At 43.3% G+C, this 22,906-nt stretch overlaps 2 protein-coding genes and 1 long non-coding RNA gene across 5 annotated transcripts in view; 1 reads left to right on the top strand and 2 right to left on the bottom strand.

Moving 5' to 3' along the window:
* Nucleotides 1-22,906, top strand: part of LOC139609635 (protein NLRC3-like) — a 243,837-nt gene that overhangs the window by 61,102 nt on the left and 159,829 nt on the right. The gene's annotated exons all lie outside the window — the stretch shown is intronic.
* The window catches only part of LOC139609599 (protein NLRC3-like), a 362,291-nt gene that overhangs the window by 333,970 nt on the left and 5,415 nt on the right, over nt 1-22,906 (bottom strand). Inside the window, exons 7-11 of one of the 3 annotated variants that reach the window (XM_071464412.1) lie at nt 21,029-22,832; nt 20,738-20,911; nt 20,132-20,305; nt 19,722-19,768; nt 18,004-19,627 (exon numbers count right to left, since the gene is read on the bottom strand). The exons of the other annotated variants lie outside the window; for them this stretch is intronic. Coding sequence (XP_071320513.1) covers nt 19,056-19,627; nt 19,722-19,768; nt 20,132-20,305; nt 20,738-20,911; nt 21,029-22,832 — 2,771 coding nt within the window. The 3' untranslated portion in view covers nt 18,004-19,055. Of the gene's footprint in view, nt 1-18,003; nt 19,628-19,721; nt 19,769-20,131; nt 20,306-20,737; nt 20,912-21,028; nt 22,833-22,906 lie in introns of those variants that run through there. 3 annotated transcript variants of the gene reach the window in all.
* On the bottom strand, nt 732-3,287 carry LOC139609900 (uncharacterized). Its single transcript, XR_011685400.1, has 2 exons — nt 1,209-3,287; nt 732-1,139 (listed from the first exon to the last, which is right to left on the bottom strand). It is a non-coding gene; the product is annotated as an uncharacterized lncRNA (long non-coding RNA).

The following is a 22,906-nucleotide window of genomic DNA, read 5'->3' as shown; positions in this document are numbered from 1 at the left end:
ATATTTCTGCCTGGTTATGATTTTTTTAAAATGTTGATTCCAATGTGACTTTAGGCTCTAAAGCTTCAGACTGAATGTTGACACGTTTCCCTCTAACATCACAAATAAATGAACTCTTCACACCTGAACTACCCACGATATCAACGACTGCAGGTTTAACACCACCTTACTTGGTCAGATACAGTCTGTGGATATAATACATCCATGACTGGGACACATCTCAGTCAAGATGGCGGCCACTCCGTTCATATTCATCTGTGGCTGAAGACAAAGCTTTGATTTTCACAGCTGATAACAGATTTGACCATAAACAGTAACTTCATGTTGTATTGAAGTAGAAAATAGAAGAGCTTCGTTCACATGTAGCAGAACTGACTTTCAGCGAGCTAACTCAAACTAACTGAGCAGCTTAGTGATCAGTAACTTTACACTGAGACCATGGAGATGTCTGAAAAAAGAGGGAGAGACAGAAGAAAGGATAAAACAGATCAGATCAGAGTATCTTTTCAGTTTTAGGCAGTGACGTCTGTTGGTTCTGAGACTGAAGTCAACGCTGCAGATTCACATTCTGATGCACGTTCAACAAGTCCTGATCGTACACCGAGACCTGACTCTGCTCAGGACTCTGATGTGGGACAGACGCCCCAATCATGGACCAGATTCTGAGTCTGGAATCTTATCAGTTGTTCAGAAATATCTTCAAAGTCTTCAAAAATCACCAGGAGGCACAATTCAGTGCAGCAGAGATTTATTGTCGACAACAAAACAAAAAGTTGATCTGAATACATGACACGTGACCTCTTCTTTTATAATCCAAAATCTGCCCACGCCTCCTCTCATATTTCACCAGTCTCCACCGAAACTGTCGTGTTCACCAAACCTGACCCCTCCCAGGTCATGTCTATTTTCTCACAGTCAAAACCATTTTCAGTAGAAGACCTGGACTGGATGAAAACCTCATTATCTATCCAGACTGGGACAGAGCTCGTTAGACATAAATCTTATAAACTACATTCATGAGGCTGATCTATTTTTGCTTTCCGTGAAGTCCATGCCCAGTGGACACCATTATATTCTGATTCTCTTTCACTACATTTTTTTTAAAACCATGTTCTCGTCCAGGAATACACCATTATGTTCTGACTTTTTCCTGCTGCATTTTTTAAAAACAATACATTTACTTGAATTTAACATAATCAGTGATACACACAGTTTACACATATTGTGACATTATTCTTCACACTTCAATCTTTTTTGTGATGAGTATAGTAATTATAGTAATCATTATTGTAGACATAGTATATTTAGCAGATAGACAGAGAACTTAGCTTATAATATTATACTACAACTCCTGCTCTGAAGAAGGGTAGATCTGAGGCAGCCCCTGCTGAAGTACGAGACAGTACTGTGATGCTGCTGGTGGAAAAATAAAAGAGCTGACGGTCTGGAAAAGAAGGTGAGGATCTGGAAAAGGTCATTCAACAAAACACAGAGAGAATCAACAGCTTGAAAGAAAACTCAGAGTTCTTCTTCAACAAGGTCCAAGATAGGAGAGATGTCACAGCCACACTTCACTCAGGCAAAAGGTCGACTTCACAGAAATCAGTCCAACAGGACGACGGCACATGATCGACAGGCTAAAGGTCGAAAGGTCAAGACAGAAAGTAGTCGCACACTGGCTCACTGAGAAATATACACAAAGGAACAAAAGGCTGGACCACTGTCACAAGGGGGACAAGAGGAACTGGATCAGAGGGTAGGGAACACTGACACGAAATACTCTGGGGGAGGGGGGACAATGAGACACAGGTGAAACACATTAGGGCGGGGCCAGGTAATCACACAGGAGGGCAGGAAGTGAAGGGACAACCAGGTGAGTATCAAAATAAAACAGGAAACAGAAATCCTGGAGACATTCGGGGAGAAGACAAAAAGAACTTAGCTGGACTGACGAGGAGCGACAGTACCAGTGTTACAAAGAGCTTCACAACAAACACACAACACAACAATAACACACACAGTCATTTAGGAATAAACTGGCAGCTTTATGGAATAAAAGAGGAGTCAAACGTCAAAACAACGACAGATTAAAAACCAGGAATCAAAAAGGAAGTCAATATAAAAACATTATTGATCATAAAGGAGGATTTAAAGTCCAGTTAATTCATGATCCATTGAATCAGTGACACTTGTTGACTCAGCATTATAATGGAGAGATGAACATTTTTCAAGCCTGTCTGAAAACAACACTCACATGTCCATATACACAGTGAAAGAGTTGTTGGTCTGTGTGATTGTTCCTCCTTAACACAACTTGAATGAAGAGATGGAGGATAAAAACAACATGTTCCTCCTGTACAATAATGTCTGGTAAAGTTCAGCTGAAGAACATGAGGCTTCAACGTCTGAGTCAAACTAATCTTCAGAGTTCAAGTCATTTTACTGTGAAATTCCCTCTTTGTGAAGCTCAACAAGGAAACTGTTCAGAGCTGAACTTGATGAGCTTTAAGTCCAGAGACACTGATGATGCTCTGTCAGATCCAGAGGAACACACAGGGATGATGGAAGAAGAAAGCAGAGGAGATGAATCAGTGTTTACAGAGACTCACTTCATCAGTCAGTGATGCAGCAGGGACTTCAGTCCTGTTCAGACCAGATGTGCAGCAGCTGCTTCCTCTCAGCTCTCATGTTAACGTGTTGGAGTGAACACACTGAGCTAGAAAGCTCACAGACCTGCAGAGACATTCAGCATCAAGTCTGTTCACTCTGCACATTTCACTCAGTCCACAGTGGAAACAAAGTGCTGAGTCAGCAACAGGTCAGTGATGGATTCACTCCTGTTACCTGTCAGCTGATGTCACTTTAAACACAGAGTCTCTGTGTGTTGATCAACATGTGAGCTGCTTCTGAAACATCACCTGACTGAACATGGAGGCTGTCACTAAGAGCCAGGGACTGTCAGGCTCCATCACACTGATCTCAGAGCTGTGACACAGATGAAACTGATCAGCTGTTTAGTGTTGAAACCAGAGAACAAACAGTCTCAGATCAGATTGGACACTTTGATGAATGAGGACACTGTCTCTGTCCATCTGTGAGGCTGTCAGCTGGAATCAGCTTTATTTCCTGTACACATCAACACAACAACAGTCGTCTTCACATCAACACACACACATGATCACAACAAGCTTCTGACTGCTCTGATTGGCTGACTGTTGTCTCTCTCTCTGTCTTTCTGTCCAATCCTGAAGCCTGTCCCCGTTCTCCTCTCACAGCTTCACTGAGGAAAGCAGCCACTGAGGAGGTTGGAGGTTCACAGGAAACACTGGATCTTTGCTCTGATACTAACTGTGTTTAGTACAATACTGCTGAGAGCAGCATGGACTGACTCCGCCCCTCTACTGACCTCAGAGTCTCCAGTCTACAGTCTGGACTCTCCACGAGACCACGGAGATCCTTCAGGGCTGAATCCTGCAGGTTGTTGAGTCTCAGGTCCAGTTCTCTCAGATGGGAGCGGTTGGACTTCAGAGCTGAGACCAGAGAAGAACAGCTGATCTCTGACAACCTGCAGCTCCTCAATCTGAATAAAGAATCAAAGATGTAGATCAATGATTGATAATCAATCAGATTTGTCCTGATCAATGATCTTTGTCTAAAATGAGTAGAGTGACTTTGTCCTTCTGTTATTGTGGATCATCATCATGTCAGTACAACACAACATTGTCAACACAACAGTTTTGTGTGTTGTGTTACAGATGAAAACACACACACACAGTTTGATCAAACAGACATTAGTCCTGACACTTCACTGAAATCTACTGAAAAAAAGAAGATTGTTTCTTCACTTTCTTTGGACAAATATTAGTTGTGAGGATCTTGTGTATGTTGTTGTGATAAAAATGAATTGACTTGAACAACTAACACTGGACATTTTCTCCAGTGGATTTAGAAAACATGAGTCCTCTGACTGAGAGAAATACGAGTGTGTGAGCTGTGAAGGTTGAACTGAAGTGAACAGACATTATTCATGACAAGTGAGTGAAATGAGCTGAAAGTGAAGAATCATTCTCAGTCTGAGAGAAGAACAACTGGAAACATGAGACAACAACTATTTACAATGTCATTCATTCATTCACAGTCAATGGATTCAACTTGTGTGTGAAGCTTCATTAGCTGTGGATTCAAGATATAAGATCTACAACAGTGAACTGACCTCAGAGTCTCCAGTCTACAGTCTGGACTCTGCAGAAAACCACACAGACCCTTCACTCCTGGATCCTGCAGGTCCTGGTTGTAGCTCAGGTCCAGTTCTCTCAGATGGGAGGGGTTGGACTTCAGAGCTGAGCCCAGAGAAGAACAGCTGATCTCTGACAAACTGCAGAACCACAGTCTGTATAAAGAGTCAAAGATGTAGATCAATGATTGATAATCAATCAGATTTGTCCTGATCAATGATCTTTGTCTAAAATGAGTAGAGTGACTTTGTCCTTCTGTTATTGTGGATCTTCATCATGTCAGCACAACATTCATACAGCTGTTGATGTGAACACAGGTTGATCAGCTGCTGCTGACCTCAGTTCAGTCTGTGATCAGAGGAGAATCAGAGGATTCACGTCTGTTTAGTCTGTTCCCTCTCTGACACTACAGACATCAGCACAGAAACAAAACACTGAGGACGTGAACAAACAGTGAGAACTCAGTCACACTGTTCAGAACAAACATGGTGGAGCAGCTTCAATGTTCCAAAGTCACCAAACAACTGCACAATGTCACATTTACAGGAGGAGGGAAAAGATTTCTCTGTGTCCACATCTTTAAAGAAGAACTTGTGTCACTGTTGAGAACTTGAGGAGGACGAGTGCTCGACCTCAGTCTACCACCGGTGTTACAGCCCATTCTGTGAGCCGTCAGATTCTGTGACCTGCAGCAACAACCAGTTCACCTTCAGGTAACGTTCAGAGCCTCCTGCTGGAAAACACCACAGGTTTATTCAGCTGATCTTCACTGAATGAGGAAGTAGAATTCATCTGATTTTCACATCAACCCCCCAATGAGGAGCAGACTGAGTGAGGACGGGGTTAATGAAGGTCACAGAGAACAGATCAAACCTGTGCTCACAGTCCTACAACCCTTCAGCTCAGCACAACGTCCACGGTTTAGGTCTGATAGTTGATGAACAGAGTTTCTCTGAGTGTCAGTGTCAGTCTGCTCTGGTAACTGCTCCTGAACCACAGTCACATGACCACTTGTGTTATTCATGTGATTAGAAGAAGCTCCATTCTTCAAGATCAAGTCTGACCTTTTGTTGTGTTCACACACAATCAACTAGATATGACATGAAGGACACCTGGAGCGCTTTGAGTTCACAGTGCACAGGTTCAGAGAAGCACAACGTGGACTTGAAGAGAACAGAAGTGAGAGCAGCTCAGTTCAGGTAACAGGGACCAGACTGATCTGCCAACAAAACCCCTACAGCCAACCTCCCCTGGAGCTCAGCTTTCAGAGCAGGCTCCTCTGCCTCTGCTGCCAGCTCTGTGTATCTGAGCTGTTTCCTCTCAGAGGCCGTTTCTCCTGCGTCCTCCCATGGTACTGTCAGCTCCACAACATACACAAGCTGCTGTGTTTCTGACCACAACACAACATCTGCTCTCAGACCAGTGGCAGCTGTCTCCTGAAGAACTAGGAGCTGTTTTCCTGGATCTCCTCTGATTGGCCAGTCCCTCCCTGCCTTCAGCTGCATCACGCCTGTTCAAAGCTGCTTCCTGAGTCCTTCACCCTCACCAACAAATCAAATCCATCTTGTCTCCTTCTGCCTCCAGTGAGTTCACCTCTGAGCTCTGACTCTCAGTGGCTGCTGGGAGACACCTCAGCACCTGCTGATGTCTCCAGGTGTGTGGGCCTGGAGACAGGCTTGTTTTAGCCCCTGATAGAAGGAGCCACATGAAGCTCCACCTGAACATAGAGGACATGTTGGCTCCTCACCTGTTTATTCACTATGATGTTGGGGAGGTGGGAGCTGCTCATAAATTGCTCCCAGCATCAATCTAATCCTTCCTGCCTCCATGTCCCAGCTGAGTTTCCTCTTGTCTCCACTTTCCCGCCTCAGCCACTGGCCCTGCTTTGATCTGGTTTGTGTTGCAGTCTGAAGGTCTGTGGCTTCCCATGATGCTGCAGTGCTGACATCAACACACAACAACAGCTGCAATATGTGTTGGTTGCAGAGAGCTGCAGCTTTGCTGGTGTTCAGATCAGCAGCAGCAGCAGAAGATCTGTGAGACTGTTGCAGTTTGATTCTCATCAACTTTCTGATTTTAACATCAAACTCTGTCAATTCTCTGCTGCTCTGAATCACAAACACTGTGACTGCTCTCATCCAGGGGCCGAGTGGGACCCTTCATTTTACCTGGAGATCACCAGTCCCAGCTGTTAATAACACACAAAGACAAACAGCAGCTAACACAAGCACAGGGCTGCTGCCCAACAACTAGCAGCTAGCTATACTAGCCACATTTAATATGAGCTGAGCTAGCAGCTAGCTACAACGCCCCTGCTTAGCATTTCAGCTGCCGGCTCTTTACTGGATGTTGAATCTCTCTGTGATTGTGGAACATTTCTCTGCTTCCTCCTCCAGTATTTGCTCTTCTTCATTCTTCTCTGCTCCACCTTTCTCCTTCTCTTTCTGCTGCTGCTTCAAACCAATGTGAACAGTGAACACACACGTTCCCTGATAACACCAACACGTCTCTGATGACTCTGTACCAGCCCCACTTCACAGCTCTTATTGGTCAGCAGCTGACCAATCACAGTTCAAGTCACCCTGGGGTTGTACCACCTGAGGAGGGGCCGCTCAGTAGGGACCCCCCTACTGCAAATATAGACTTGGTAGCATCTGACGTGCTGGGAGAGACAAGAGGCTGCGAGGCTCAGTTCAGGCTGCAGGATGGTGCAGCGAGGTAGACCACTTTAATATAATACAATATTATTAGTCTACACAATAATCAGTCTGGCCCCGGCCCCCAAACGGCCCCCGGGGATTCTCCTGACCCTCCCCATCATCACTCTGCTCCTGGTCTCATCTTCCTTCTTTCTCTTCACTGGCTGATTTTTTAAATCCTCACACAGAAATCCTGAAAATGAACCAACCAATGAAAAACTGGAACTTCACAGATTTGAACTGAATATAAAACTACAACAGCTCCAGTCAGTGAACTGACCTCAGAGTCTCCAGTCTACAGTTTGGACTCTCCAGTCCAGCACACAGCTGCTTCACTCCTGGATCCTTCAGGTCGTTGTGGCTCAGGTCCAGGTGTCTCAGATGGGAGGGGTTGGACTTCAGAGCTGAGGACACGACTTCACAGTGAGTCTCTGAGAGTCCATAACCAACAAATCTGTGATGAGAGAAAATATAAAATGTGTTAGAATAAAATCAGACAGTTTGTAATAAAAGACACTGAAGTTAAAATGCATCTGATGAGAAAAGATGATGATGTGATGAACATCTGCTCTTCACATCTGTGGCTCAGCTCATCTGATCTGATTGTGTTTGACATGAAACAATAATTCTCATCACTCTCTCTCAGACCTGCAGAGTTTCATGGGAATCTTTGTTGTGCAGATGAAGGAGGGAAAATGATGTTACATTTCTGCTTCCATCATATGATTTGATCCAGAGTCAGAATCTTGTTCAGAAAAACAGTTTTATTCTCCAGTGTTTTTAAACTGACTCCAGATTGCTTGGCTCTGCTGCCTCTCTGTAGAAGTCAACACACACCACTGCATAAAACACATCTGGCTCATTGTGGTGAATCAGTGGCAGCGCCCACGTTGATCCATGAACAAACTGTCCTCAGTAAAACACTAGTGATCAACACTTAGTGGACTCTACAGTTACAACCTGGAAGTGTGTGTGTGTGTGTGTGTGTGTGTGTGTGTGTGTGTGTGTGTGTGTGTGTGCAGCTCTGCAGTGAAATAAGATTTTCCTCATTTGAAACTGTAAAGCAAAAAAATATCAATATGTGGGGTCATTGTTGATGTGGTGGCCTGTCACAGATAAATCAGTGTGTGGGAAACACTGAGGTCTAATCTACAGATACTGAGCCCACACATGTCTTAATGTCCGGGGGGAACATTTCCTCACCGTGGCATCCCTACTCCAGAACATTTCTCCTGAGGTCAACTCAGTCAACAGTTCAATCTAATCTCTGTTTGCTGCCTGGTTTTCACAGAAGGTCCTCACAGAAACATGACACTGAGCTCTGGTGTGTAGAAGAAGACTGAATCCTCCCATTCTGCTCTGATAGATTCACACCTGTGTTCTTGGCTGAAGCTGAACATTTCCTGATACGACTCTCCTCTACAGCAACAAGAGAGAAAACACCTGGGACTTTCTGTCTCATTCAACACAATCTATGGAAAGACTTTAAAGCTCCACCATGACACTTCAAAAGCACAAGTTCATTCTTCAATGATCAATCACAACCAACTGAAACATCTACATTTTGGTGCTCACAGCATTTACAACACCTCCAGAAAAAAACACAACTGACCTTTGATTGTTTCAAAGTAAAAGTGAGAATAATGAGAATAAATGAAAACTGTGTTTATCTGAATTTGACTCAACTACTGATCTAATCTACTGATTGATAATTATATTGATCATGTCTGGACTCACCGAGCCTTCCTGCAGTTCCTCACAGCTGGGATCAGTCTCCGTCGTCCCTGATATGATGTGTTGTACTTCTTCAGGTCCAACTCATCCAGAACCTCCTCTGACATCTGCAGCATGTAGGCCAGAGCTGAGCAGTGGAACACAGAGAGTTTCTGCTCTGATCTGGTCTCTGACTTCAGGAACTCTTGGATCTCCTGATGAACTGAGTGGTCCTTCATCTCCATCAGACAGTGGAAGATGTTGATGCTTCTGTCAGGAGAGATTTCATCACTGTTCATCTCCTTCAGGTTGTTGATGGCTCTCTGGATGGTTTCTGGACTGTTCTCTGTCTGACCCAGCAGACCTCCTAAGAGTCTCTGGTTGGACTCCAGAGAGAGGCCATGAAGGAAGCGAACAAACAGGTCCAGGTGACCATTTTTACTTCTGAGGGATTTCTCCATGGCTGCCCTCAGGAAGATATCCAGAGATGGAGAATGACGATCATGGTTTCCAAACATCCCAGAAACCTTCTTAAACAAAGACTTTGAGGTTGAGTCTCTGTGTTTGTAGTCTTGTCCCAGGAAGTTCTTCAGGACTTTTCTCTTCCTGTTGGTGTGACAGTGGAACATGTAGACTGCAGCCAGAAACTCCTGAATACTCAGATGAACAAAGCAGTAGACTGTTTTCTGGAAGATCACACTCTCTCTTTTGAAGATCTCAGTACAGAGTCCTGAGTACACCGAGGCCTCTGTGACATCCAGACCACACTGCTCCAGGTCTTCTTGGTAGAACATGATGTTTCCTTTCTCCAGATGTTCAAACGCCAGCCTCCCCAGCTTCAGAAGAACTTCCCTGTCAGCCTCCATCAGCTGCTGTGGACTCGTCTCATGTCCCTCATCATACTTGAGCTTCTTCCTCTTTGTCTGAACCAGCAGGAAGTGTGAGAACAGGTCAGTCAGGGTCTGGGGCAGCTCTCCTCTCTGCTCTGTAGTCAACATGTGCTCCAGAACTGTAGCAGTGATCCAGCAGAAGACTGGGACTTGACACATGATGTGGAGGCTCCTGGACTTCTTGATGTGTGAGATGGTTCTGCTGGACAGCTCTTCATCACTGGATCTCCTCCTGAAGTACTCCTCCTTCTGGGCGTCAGTGAAGCCTCGTGCCTCTGTTACCCTGTCAACACATGTAGGAGGGATCTGATTGGCTGCTGCAGGTCTGGAAGTGATCCAGACCAGAGCCGAGGGAAGCAGGTTCCCCTGGATGAGGTTTGTGAGCAGCAGGTTGACTGATGACGTCTGTGTGACATCAGACACAACCTCCCTGTTGGTGAAATCCAGTGAAAGTCTGCTTTCATCCAGACCGTCCAAGATGAACAGAACTTTACAGACAGCCAGCTGCTCTGCTGTGACCTTCTGTAATGTTGGATGGAAAACATGGAGCAGCCTGAGAAGACTGTACTGCTGCTCTCTGATCAGGTTCAGCTCCCTGAACGAAAGCAGAACCAGCAGACTGACATCTTGGTTCTCCAAGCCCTCTGCCCAGTCCAGACTGAACTTCTGCACTGAGAATGTTTTTCCAATGCCAGCGACGCCGTTGGTCAGAACCACTCTGATGGGTCTCTGTTGGTCAGGTAAGGCTTTAAAGATGTCGTGGCACTTGATTGGAGCGTCATGGAGGGTCTTCATCTTGGAAGCTCTCTCCAGCTGCCTCACCTCATGTTGGGTATTAACCTCTTCGCTCTGTCCCTCTGTGATGTAGAGCTCAGTGTAGATCCTGTTGAGGAGGGTTCCACTTCCTGTTCCATCACTTCCTTCAGTCACACGTTCACATCTGCTCCTCAGACTGATCTTATGTTGATCTAAAACCTCCTGCAGACCACTATCTGCTGAAAGAGAAGAGACAATGTCAGACTGAAGACAGAGAATCTGAGAATCTGCTGATTATTTTCATCAGCTACAGAAAAACTAAAGAGCAGCAAAGAAAAGCTTTTTAATGTTGTGCTTTTTAGAATCATCTGAAATGTCAGTGCTGTGTGATAGAACAACTGACACTGGAGAAAACAACAGGTCCTGGTTTCAGAAATGAAGACATCAGCAGACACATGTTCAGTCTCACTTTGTACAGTGCTGCTCTGACTGGCTGTCTGCAGTCCAGGTCTGGTTCTGGGTCTTTGTCCACACTGGGGACAGGAGGGGTCTCCTGAAGACCCAGACTGGTCCCAGTATGAAGTGAAGCACTGTCTGCAGAACCAGTGTCCACAGCTGGTAGAGACTGGATCCTTCAGGACATCCTGACACAGAGCACAGCAGGACAGCTGCTCCTCCACAGAGACACCACTCCTCTTCCTCCCTCTGTGAAGACATGTCTTCATCATTAACATGTCACAGTCAAATATGTCTAATAACTGAATCATCTTCAGCTCAGTTTACAGTAGAAACTGTCTCTTACTGTGAGTCTGAGGGTCCAGGTTCAGGACTGAGGTCTGGAGGATTAATGTCTTTGGACCGGTCACTCTTCATAGACAGACAGCTGGATCCTGGAGACTCTGCTCTCAGTCTGTGGTTCTGACCTCTGCAAACACAAACATGTTTTTATTCATATCACATCGATCACTGATCAATTCTCTGATGACAGAGTCATTGTGAAGATGAAGTTTTCATTCTGAATTTATGAACATTGAAAAACGACAGTGAGATTAGTTCTTGTAAATTTGAATTCACTTTTAAAAATTCATATAAATAATTTCAATGAAAAACAAAACCAGTGGCAGAAATTCACAGATTTCAAAATTCAAAATCTGCTGAGACAGATTTGCTTCCCTACACTACAGACAACAGAGCTGTTGGTAAAGGCGGCCTGCAAGCTGCTGAGACGTGCTGGTCTCATTCGGTCCAGCAGGAGGGTCCTCACATCGAAAACATTGGAGCAAATATTCAAAAAGGAATCATTTGGATGAACTGACCACATCTTATAAATCTAAACAGTCTCGTTCTCACCTGGAAAAGCATGAAAACTTGTGAAAGTGATATGAAAACAGTCCTAGGACCTTTAAACATTTAAATCAACATCATCAACAACATTTAAATTTAACATTAAAGTTGACTAAATATGATGAAATGTTGTTATTTCAGTATGAACCACTTTACAATCAGCGGCCCATATTACATAGAGCCTGAAATCTGTATAAACAGCTGACAAATATCTAGTTTGATGTTAAAGAGGCTCAGTCATTTCCTCCAACAGCTGCTCACTGTAGTTTGGATCAAACTAACTGTGGAGAGTGAAGCTCTGACATGTGAAGCTCATCATTCAGGCTGTAAAATGATCCTGCAAAGTGTGGTCAACTCTGTTAGATCCCAGCTCATCCAGGTTCACCAACACACTGCTCTCTTCTTCTGTGGCTGCTTCTCTGCTCCACCACGGCCCTTTAATTACTGACATCTTTACATCTCTGTCATGTTCATCAGCTGCAACAAAAATATGCACAAGAAAAAAGTCAAACTCTTCTTTGTTGGGATCATTTCACAAGAAACCAGCTCCTCAGCAGTCCCTGTTAATACACTGATATGTCAGAGGAACCAGGGGAAGTTATTTTCTGCGACACTACGGCAGCTGTTACAGGAAGTGACATCACTGCAGGAGCTCAACACACTAAACACTGTTACAGAGACAGTTTGGAGGTTCACAGGTTTGTAGCAGGTCTCTTACTGTGAGTCTGAGGGTCCAGGTTCAGGACTGAAGTCTGGAGGTTCATCTTTGGACCAGTGGCTCTTCACAGACAGACAGCTGGGTCCTGGAGACTCTGCTCTGTCCTCCTCTTCCTCCACACAATCACTCATCTTCAGGACTTCAGTCAGTCTGAGAGGGAAACCAGTAACACTGACTGTGAGCTCACACACACAAGAGTCAGGACAAACAAGCTGTTCAAGACACACACCCAGAAACACACACACACACACACACACACACACACACACACACACACACACACACACACACACACACACACCTGTACAGTATAATAACCTGCTCAGTTCTCTTGGCTCAGTTGTAGGTTTCATATTATTCAGCTCATCACGACATGGAGTCAAACTGTTGAACAGGAAGTACCACACCTCATGTTGTTCCTCCTTTCCTCTCAGTGTCTCTGTGTGGACAGAAGTTCACTGTGACTCTTCTTCCCTCCACAGTCCACAGGGACAAAGTGACTCAGAGACTTTGACAGTAAAATAATAATAATGTTGTGTTAACACTCACCTGCCTCAGCCTTCAGTTTCCCTCCTTCTGCTCCGTCCACTTCAAATGGAGTCTGAGCTCACTGAACACTTTCACTTTCAGCTGCTCCTCCCCTCTGCAGCTACAGGAAGTCACATGACTGTGTGTGTCTGTGTCTGTGTGTCTGTGTGTCTGTGTGTGTGTGTGTGTGTGTGTGTGTGTTTTCAACAGAATTATCTTGATTTCCATTCATCTAATGTCATTTTCAGGTTGAACTGGATCAAACATTATATTAAGAATAAAGATGTCATGACCTGAGCCTCGTCTCTTCTTCTATGTTTCAGTATTAAACTTGTCTCTTCTTCTCTGTTTTAGTTTTAAACTCGTCTCTTCTTCTATGTTTTAATTTTAAACTCATCTCCTCTTCTATATTTTAGTTTTAAACTTGCCTCTTCTTCTATGTTTTAGTTTTAAACTTGCCTCTTCTTCTTTGTTTTAGTTTTAAACTTGCCTCTTCTTCTATGTTTTAGTTTTAAACTTGCCTCTTCTTCTTTGTTTTAGTTTTAAACTTGTCTCTTCTTCTATGTTTTAGCTTTAAACTCGCCTCTTCTTCTATGTTTTAATTTTAAACTTGTCTCTTCTTGTATGTTTTAGTTTTGAACTCAAACGTTTAATCCCACCTGCCGTGATTTCATTGGTTCAACAGTTGAATTCAGATGATTTTTGAACAATGCTTTTTGGTTATTTGATCAATAATAAGCTGAAATTTAAGTTACTTTGAAGTTTTTCATTCTCATCAATGATAACATGCAGGTATGTAAGTGAAAGAGAAGGAATCCAACAAACAGGTTATATGATGTAAAATTAGCAGCTTATGTTTAAACACCTCACCAGCGTAAAACTGTACTGTCAGACAAACTTTGCTGATGCATTCATTGTCAACAGGAAATTACATTATTCTCCAAACAAAGGGGATCTATGTTTACAGACAATTCAACACTAAATGTAATATTATACGGCCACACACATAGCTAACATCTCAGGGCTTATGATCAAGTGACCAAGGAGTTACACAAGGTCAAAGTTTTGGAAGACTGGACAGTTAAGATGCCATTTAAGAGTGTTCACAGCTGTCTGAGTCATGCTCCTTACAGAGCAACTTTAATAGATATATATATATCTATATGTAGAAAGCAATGACTGTGGGTCCATCTGAAGTCAGTGGGGGTGCACCAGTGTCATCCACCAAAATCTGATAATCGACCCGTTTATAGACGTCTGCAGCTGCTTTTATCTGGATCAGTCATAATGTGCAAATGCACGTAACTGTCTGTCTGTCTGTCTGTGGTTCCACCAAAATAATGTCTTTGTGAAACTTTAATCCTGCAGCTCAACAATCAAAGCCAAAGAACAGTTTGCAGTTTATCAGACGTGACATTTACATGATTATGAGCAACACGGTATAGACGGGTTGGGTATTTGTTTAGTTACTTAGACACCTGCACAGGCTCTTCTTTACTAAGGTTGTGTGTAAGCTGTGGGTTAGGGGGTGGGGGGAGTCAGACAGCAGGAGTGAGCTGGTGGTAGTTGACTTGAGACAGCCAGGCTAACACTGGCTGCAGCCTTTATCGACACGTTGCAGCTGGTAACGTTACCGATGTCGCTGTGGTCTGACTTGGATCTCCACAACCAGTTTTCAATATCCATGTAACGATTTGTGGACACTTAGCAAACACTACTGCATTTTCTGTTAACTACAGAAGTGTTGCCTGGGTTTTCCAAACTGACCGTACAGCTTGTGATGAATCTCACAGGACAGTTTGGTGAATCAGTGCATTCAGTGTCAGTGAAACGGTTTATTCTTAGTACATAAAGTACATAAAACACATGGAAAGGACAAAATCAAATATGTCTTTTTATTCTTCATTGTTAATGTTCTCGGACATCAACATTTGATAAAAATTTGTATGAACAAAGTTAAGTAACTAACAAAGAAATAGCCTTTTAATTACAAATTCTGGCAAAACCTCCATCAATGTGCTCTTGTACAATTACAATCTGTGTATGTTGCTATTGTCAGAATTTACACCAGATATAATTCATAGCATAAGACCATCAACAAACTTAGACCAAGAGATTCATAAATACTTTTATTGCACTTTTAAAAACCATCAATTTCAAAAATGTCATGAACCATCAACAACACTCGTAGGTACTGGTTGGAAAAGAGGAGATGGCTCCTCCACTTCAGGCCCCCCCAGCCGAACCAGTGGATGGAGACACCATCATCACCAAGGTTGTTCCCCGTGGTCTCTGTAGCTCTCTGGGCTCCACGCCAGATGGAGCTGTCCCCAATGATCCAGACCTTGGCTTCTAAGAAGGAGTCAAAAATAAGAAGCACTCTATTAAACGAACTCCACACAGTTATCTGAAAATACATTACTCCCTCAGCTTAGTTATAAAAACAGTCTGCTCTACTGTTTTATCATAAATAATAGAATAGAAACGAAGTCACTTCACACAGTAATGTTGTTGCCTGTTTCCAATAATGAAACTGACAGTGACAGAAACAATGAGCCACACTCGAGCACAGACTGGAGACCCAGCAGTTCACTGTAATCACGTTATCCCGCTGTCACTGTTAACACTCATGAAGCTCAGTATCATCACCTTTGATTTGCAGAACCAATTTTAAAACACAATATTATGATGTTTTACCATTTATATAAAGTCTATGGTTTACACTACAGTTAGCTTACATCCATGCTTACACTGTGTGTGAGCTAACACACAGTAACTTCAGCTGCAATAACTTTACATAACCCCTCCTGTGTGTAATATTTTCCAAATGTGGACATGCAGGCAGTTTGCTATGAAAAGTTCTTTAATACTTCGTACTGAAGTTTAGCTTGAGTTATGGAAAATGACTGAATGCAGACTCACACAGAGCAGCATGGAGCCTCGTGCAGTGCGTCAGGTAGCTGGTGGAGGTGGGTGTGCATAGTGACCTCGGGTCTGAGGTCAGCTCCACCCTCACCTCCAAATATGGTGTCTTCTGGTTTCAAATAATTAAAATGGCGACAGACAAGCTGCAAACTCAAGGCTTCAAAACAGCAGTTCACCAACCAATGGGTGAGATCACAGTGGGTTTATCAGGCACAAAGATGGACTCACTGAGCAGACTGAGACAAAGTCCAAACTCTAGGTCCTTTATTCAGGCAAAAGGTCCAGTACACAGTAAAAGCAGTCAGCACAGGCAGAGGAACAGAATCAGCAGGCAAGAAACACACGAGAAAACTACAAAAACTGGTCAGAACACATGAGGAGCGTCAGAAAAGTCACACTGGGGTAGAGACAGTCTGGCAAATGACAAGGAAGAGACGTGGACTTAAATACAGACAGACAGGGAAGAGAACGAGACACAGGGGAAAACCATTAGGGCGGGGGGAAGTCATCAACATGGGGGGAGGTAAAGACACCAGGAATAGGGCAAGACAGGAAGACGAGACAGACCTGTCAAAATAAAACAGGAAACAGATGACAAACTCAAACCCTGACACAACTTTATAACACATGGACAATAAATCCTCCTTTAACACCAGAAACAAACAGAATTTAATTGTTGAATGAGATAACATGAAAGAAAACACATGTAGAGAAATCTGATCCAATAAAACAATAATTAAATACAAATGAAGAACTGAGCAAGAGTTAATTAGATGATGATGATATTGTTAACTAGAAATCTGGACACATTTGAAAGAGAATCAATCTATATTTATGGATTTGGAGCTTAGACAAGGATTTCCATAAGTTTTGGATCATGTCACAAACATAAAACAGATGCTCTGTTGTTTCCATGTGGGTCAGCCGGGGTTATGGTTTGTCCAATACGTCCACTTTAAATGTTGCTGCAGCAAGGAATCATATCATATCATATCATATCATATCATATCATATATATCATATCATATCATATATATCATATCATATCATATCTATCATATATCTATCATACCATATCATATCATATCATATCATATCATATCATATCATATCATATCATATCTATCATATCATATCATATATCATATCATCATTGTATCTAACATTAAGTCAGAACTTTAATGTTGCCTTGGTGGAGCTGGTTTCACATTCTTTGGATAGTTTCATCTGTAATAATGTATCATATTTTATTTTATTTCATTTCTAAGTGATCATTAGGTTTTTGTATAAATTCTCAAGGGAAACTAGCTGTGAAATAAACATAATGTAGTTCAGGAAAAGAATAAAGAAGCAGAACATGGACATACTCAAGTAAAGTACAATTAAGATTGAAGTACTGGAGTAAATGTACTTTGTTACTGTCCAGCACCAGAAGTTACAAGTTACAATCCCTGCAAATAACTAGTTTAGACAGTTCCAAACAAAAATAAATGAAGCCTTCACATTGATATTAAAACTTAATTTGATGGAAATCTCTCTCATTTCAGTGAAAGAGGCTGTTGTTGAAGTGCCAGGTTTCTCTTGTCATCTCTCTGAACACGGCCATAGTTACTCTCAGTCTGAAACCCATCAGCCCACCACACAGTGTCCATGTCCGTCCTGCAGTGTAAATCTGAAGACGGACCACTCACCCACAGAGAGAGCAGCCGCTGGTCTCCGCCTCCTCCACAGGCTGATTCAGGGAGGAAGAGCTGCCTTCAGTCCTGAGAGGAGCTGCACAGTGACAACGACTCTGTGTTCAACCACTGAGCAACAGCTGACTCTGCTTCTGCTCTTATTCCATCACTTCCACTGCAAACATCCACACAACATGGCGGACGTGTTTCAAGTCCGTCCACACTTTACAGTGACATTATAAAAACACTAAATAACACCAGCAAAGGTTCTACTACAGTTTCTACTGTAGCTCAGGTAACGACAGGTGTTAACGACTGAAACATTATAAATGATGGAAGCTATTGCTGCCACGCAAGAAAAAAAAATCTGATATTTTCATGGTTCTACATACAAACTTCTCACGATATAACAAAAAAGTAATTGTAAAAGTACATTTCATGTTGTGATGTGATCACTTGTTAAACATAAATTTTACATTTGACGTTTTAACAATATAAATTAATTTGGAAAAATGTGCCTTTTCACAATTTTGAGAATTTTTATTAGGAATAATATTCACTAAATTCAGTCTTATACAACAGTGACACAAAAATCATGTCCTACATCAACAGCCTCCTGTTGGTTATACTCCTGTTGGTCACTTTGAGACAGTAAAAATAATCATCTTTATCTGTAGATCCCTTTTCTAAACTCACGTTACAAAGTGCTTCATTCAAAAAATAAAAGATCCAGTGATGTAAGACAAGAAAATATATAAAAATACATTTATGATCAAGTAATACATTTACAAATGTTTTACCATGACAGAAAAGTTATAGTACAGTAACCACTTCATGTTTATTACAGTAAGTAACTCATATCAGATATATATATGTTATATATCTGTTAAACATCCTCACACAAGGCAGTTGAGCTTTTAGATTCATTGTTGCAGATGAAGCTGTGTCTCACTTATGTAGAACACATGAAAAGCTCTACGTTATAAATTCATGAGGTTATTACAAAGCTCAGCTCTACATGTGATTAAAGAAGAGCAGAGGGACAGCCAGGGCACTGGTCGCTCCACAGACTGGTATCTACACCCACCCACAAACCTTTGACTCCTCCACTCCCACTTTAACCCCTGACTGTAGCTACTGACAGTGAACATTGCAGCCTGATTCATCAGCAGGAAGAAACCAGGCTGTTCATCAACCCTCTGTTCACTGGACCATCATCTCTGAATGTCTTTTTGCAGATCCAGCTCAGGTCACTGCAGGTCAGTGATTCCTCTCTGATCTCACAGTTTGTCACATCTGCAGCAAACTAACTGCAGCTGAGATGAACTGAGTCGTCTCAGCTGAACTGACTTCAGAGAAAGACGACATCCAGATATTCACTGTGATGTTTTCACTGGAAACAGACTCAAAAGACTTAATAACAAGTGAACATGTTTATCCTGTTATAACTGTAGCTTTTATCTTTACAGCACTGGAAGAAGCATTTAAAAAGTAAACTGCTGTAATACATGAACCTGACAATGTGTGAGTGAAAGAGACTGAACTATCTGTTCAACAGTGAGAGAGTTTCTCTACCAGGAGGAGACTCTCTGCCTCACTGAACACAGACACAGTGAGGCACCAGGCCACGCTGCAAACCCAGGACACAGAGGCTGAGTGAAGGTGGTGTTGAAGGTGTGGAGGTGGATCAGTGAGTCAGAGGAGACTCTGTAGAAGGACAGAGAGCCAGCAGGACAGTCCACATACACTGCTACCCTGTGAGAGACTGAGGGGGGAGGGGAGGAGGAGGAGGAAGAGAGGAAGATATCTGTTCTTATGTTATTGTGCCAGACAGAGTAACCACCATCAGAGCAGTACAGACTCCAGGACTGATGGTTCAGTCCAAACACACAGTCTTTTCTGTTTCCTCTCCGGCTGATTCCTCTGTAACTCACTGCTACATAAACTCCTCCTCTGCACTCGACCTCCCAGTAACAGCGACCAGTCAGACCAGTTCCACACAGCAGCTGAGGACACTGGTCAAATCTGTCTGGATGATCAGGATACGACTGATTCTTCCTCACATGTGTCACCTTCCTGTTGTCGTCAGACAGTTGGAGCTTTCTGTTCACTGTGTTTGTGTCGATTGTGAGTTCACAGGAATCTGATGGAGAGAAGGAGACACAGCTGCAGTTATTGATCTATCATCTGATCAGTTATTGACAGTGAATCATGAATCAGATGAAAAACACACTTACACTTCCTCAGACCTGGTCTCAACCACTGGACTCCAGCAGGCTCCACCCTGAAAGGAGGAGGGGGGTCAGACCAGCACGTTCTCTCAACATGCAAACATGGACATTACTGGACTTGGCCATTTCTGATCATTACTTCCTTTTTCCACTACAAACAGTGTAAATACTTAATCCAAGAAATAGATATAGATGTGTCTGCCGTTGCCAAATTTTCTGACGTCATGAGTCAAACTTCCATGCCCCCCCCCCCCTCCACTAGTTCCATACATGACCTAGAAGCTCAGTTAACAATCAGCTTCTTAGCGTCCTTGACACAGCTTGTTGAAGTCAGAGCTCTTCTGTAGAGATCTGTCATCAGCTGTGACAGAACATGTTTCAGCTCTTCTCCTCTATCAGACAGTGTCTGTCCATACCTGAGAGAGTCCAGTCTCCAGTCTGGATCCTCCAGTCCAGCAGACAGCTGCTTCACTGCTGAGTCTCCTGGATGATTGTAGCTCAGGTCCAGCTCTCTCAGATGGGAGGGGTTGGAGCTCAGAGCTGAGGCCAGAGAAGCACAGCCTTCCTCTGTGATCAGACAGCCTGACAGACTGCAGACACACAAAACCACACACAGGAACCCTCTGTCAACACATGGTGGTCTGTTTTTGTGCTGTTTGATTCTTTTCTCGTTGTCGGTTCTGTTCTTTTTTGGTCCAATGTCACCAAAAAAGCTGTGAATTTAGTGTGCAGATACACTTTGAAATATATTTCACAGATTTTTCTGTATCCATTACTGATCCCACTGAGATGTGGTCCATATGCACACACCCCACTGGAAATTACATTTAGACATGTTCCTCAAAAAAATAAAGATATTAAAGATCCATGGATCTCATGGAAAGAAATTCTTTGAGTCTAGAAAGTTCTGCCAAAGTTTAGTGAAATATACTTTACACAATCCTACACATGTTCGCTGTTTATCCACTAATGTTAATGATATCTTAAATGGTCATTGGTTAAACAGGTAGATGAATCCTGACCTGAGAGTTTCCAGTCTACAGTATGGACTCTCCAGTCCAGCAGACAGTGACTCCACCCCTGAATCCTGCAGGTTGTTGTTACTCAGGTCCAGGTCTCTCAGACTAGAGGACCGGGAGCTGAGGACTGAGGACAGAGCTTCACAGCTTCTCTCTGAGAGGTTACAGCCACTCAGTCTGAAGGGATGATAACAAGGAATTAAAGAAGAGAGGAATTTATTTCCTCTGCTGTTGAAAAGATCAGAGCAGTGTCTTCATATAAAGATGAATAAATCTGACGATCTATACACTTACACAGCTTTGTTGGAGGCTTTGACCACTGGCAGCAGCCTCAGAAGAGCCTCCTCTGAAGCAGAGTATTTCTTCAGGTCAAACACGTCCAGATCTTCTTCTGATGACAGTAAGATGAAGACCAGAGCTGACCACTGAGCAGGAGACAGTTCATCTGTAGAGAGACGTCCTGAACTCAGGAACTGTTGGATCTGCTCCACTAGAGAACCATCATTCAGTTCATTCAGACAGTGGAACAGGTTGATGTTTTTCTCTGCAGACAGATTCTCATTGATCTTCTTCTTGATGTACTGGACTGTTTTCTGATTGGTCTGTGAGCCACTTCCTGTCTGTGTCATCAGGCCTTGTAGGAGAGTCTGATTGGTCTGCAGTGAAAGACCCAGCAGGAAGCGGAGGAACAAGTCCAGGTGTCCATTTGGACTCTGTAAGGCCTTGTCCACAGCTCTCTGGTGGAAACGTGTCTGTGTAAACTCAACTTTTCTTCTTCTGGACTTCTGGGAGAATGTTGGTTCTTCTAACAGCAGATTGACTCCAGAGTTGATGAAGGTCATGTGGACATGAAGAGCAGCCAGAAACTCCTGAACACTCAGATGAACGAAGCAGAACACCTTGTCCTGGTACAGCCCACTCTCCTCTGTAAAGACCTGTGTGAACACTCCTGAGTACACTGAGGCTGCTCTGATATCGATGTCACACTCTGTCAGGTCTGATTCATAGAAGATCAGGTTTCCTTTCTGCAGCTGCTCAAAAGCCAGTTTTCCCAGAGACTCAATCATCTTCCTGGTCTCTGGACTCCAGTGTGGATCTGTCTCAGCTCCTCCATCATACTTGACCTTCTTCAGTTTGGACTGAACCACCAGGAAGTGGATGTACATCTGAGTCAGGGTCTTGGGCAGCTCTCCTCCCTCTCTGGTCTTCAACACATCCTCCAGAACTGTAGCAGTGATCCAGCAGAAGACTGGGATGTGGCACATGATGTGGAGGCTTCGTGATGTCTTGATGTGGGAGATGATCCTGCTGGCCTGCTTCTTATCTCTGAGCCTCTTCCTGAAGTACTCCTCCTTCTGTGGGTCAGTGAACCCTCTGACCTCTGTTGCCATGTCAACACACTCAGGAGGGATCTGATTGGCTGCTGCAGGTCGTGTGGTTATCCAGAGGCGAGCAGAGGGAAGCAGGTTCCCCCTGATGAGGTTTGTCAGCAGCACGTGCACTGAGGTGGACTCTGTGACATCAGTCAGGATCTCAGTGTTGTGGAAGTCCAGAGGAGGTCGACACTCATCCAGACCATCCAAGATGAACACAACCTGGAACTGATCAAACCTGCAGATTCCTGCTTCTTTGGTTTGAGTGAAGAAGTGATGAACAAGTTCCACCAAGCTGAACCTTTTCTCTTTCAGCACATTCAGCTCTCTGAAGGTGAAGGGAAATGTGAACTGTATGTCCTGGTTGGCTTTGTCTTCAGCCCAGTCCAGAGTGAACTTCTGTGTTAAGACTGTTTTCCCAATGCCAGCCACTCCCTTTGTCATCACTCTTCTGATTGGTCCATCTCTTCCAGGTGAGGCTTTAAAGATGTCTTCTAGTCTGATGGTTGTTTCTGGTCTGGCTGGCTTCCTGGAAGTTGTTTCAATCTGCCTGACCTCATGTTCATCATTGACCTCTCCAGCCCCTCCCTCTGTGATGTTGAGCTCTGTGTAGATCTGATTCAGATGGTTTGGTTTTCCTGCTTTAGAGATCCCCTCAAACACACACTGGAACTTCTCCTTCAGCTCAGATTTAAGTTTATGTTGACAAACTGCAGCAGGAGTTCCTGAAATAACACACAGCAAATAAGATACAAAACTGATTCATGGAAAAAAGATATAAAAATTTTGACATGTGTTG

Source organism: Trachinotus anak, unplaced genomic scaffold (assembly GCF_046630095.1).
Source record: "Trachinotus anak isolate AG129_WGS33_773 ecotype Australia unplaced genomic scaffold, CSIRO_AGI_Tana_v1 ptg000026l, whole genome shotgun sequence".
Classification (NCBI taxonomy): Eukaryota; Metazoa; Chordata; class Actinopteri; order Carangiformes; family Carangidae; genus Trachinotus; species Trachinotus anak.
The sequence above is the reverse complement of the archived record's forward strand: the minus strand, read 5'-3'. Positions and strand labels throughout refer to the sequence as shown.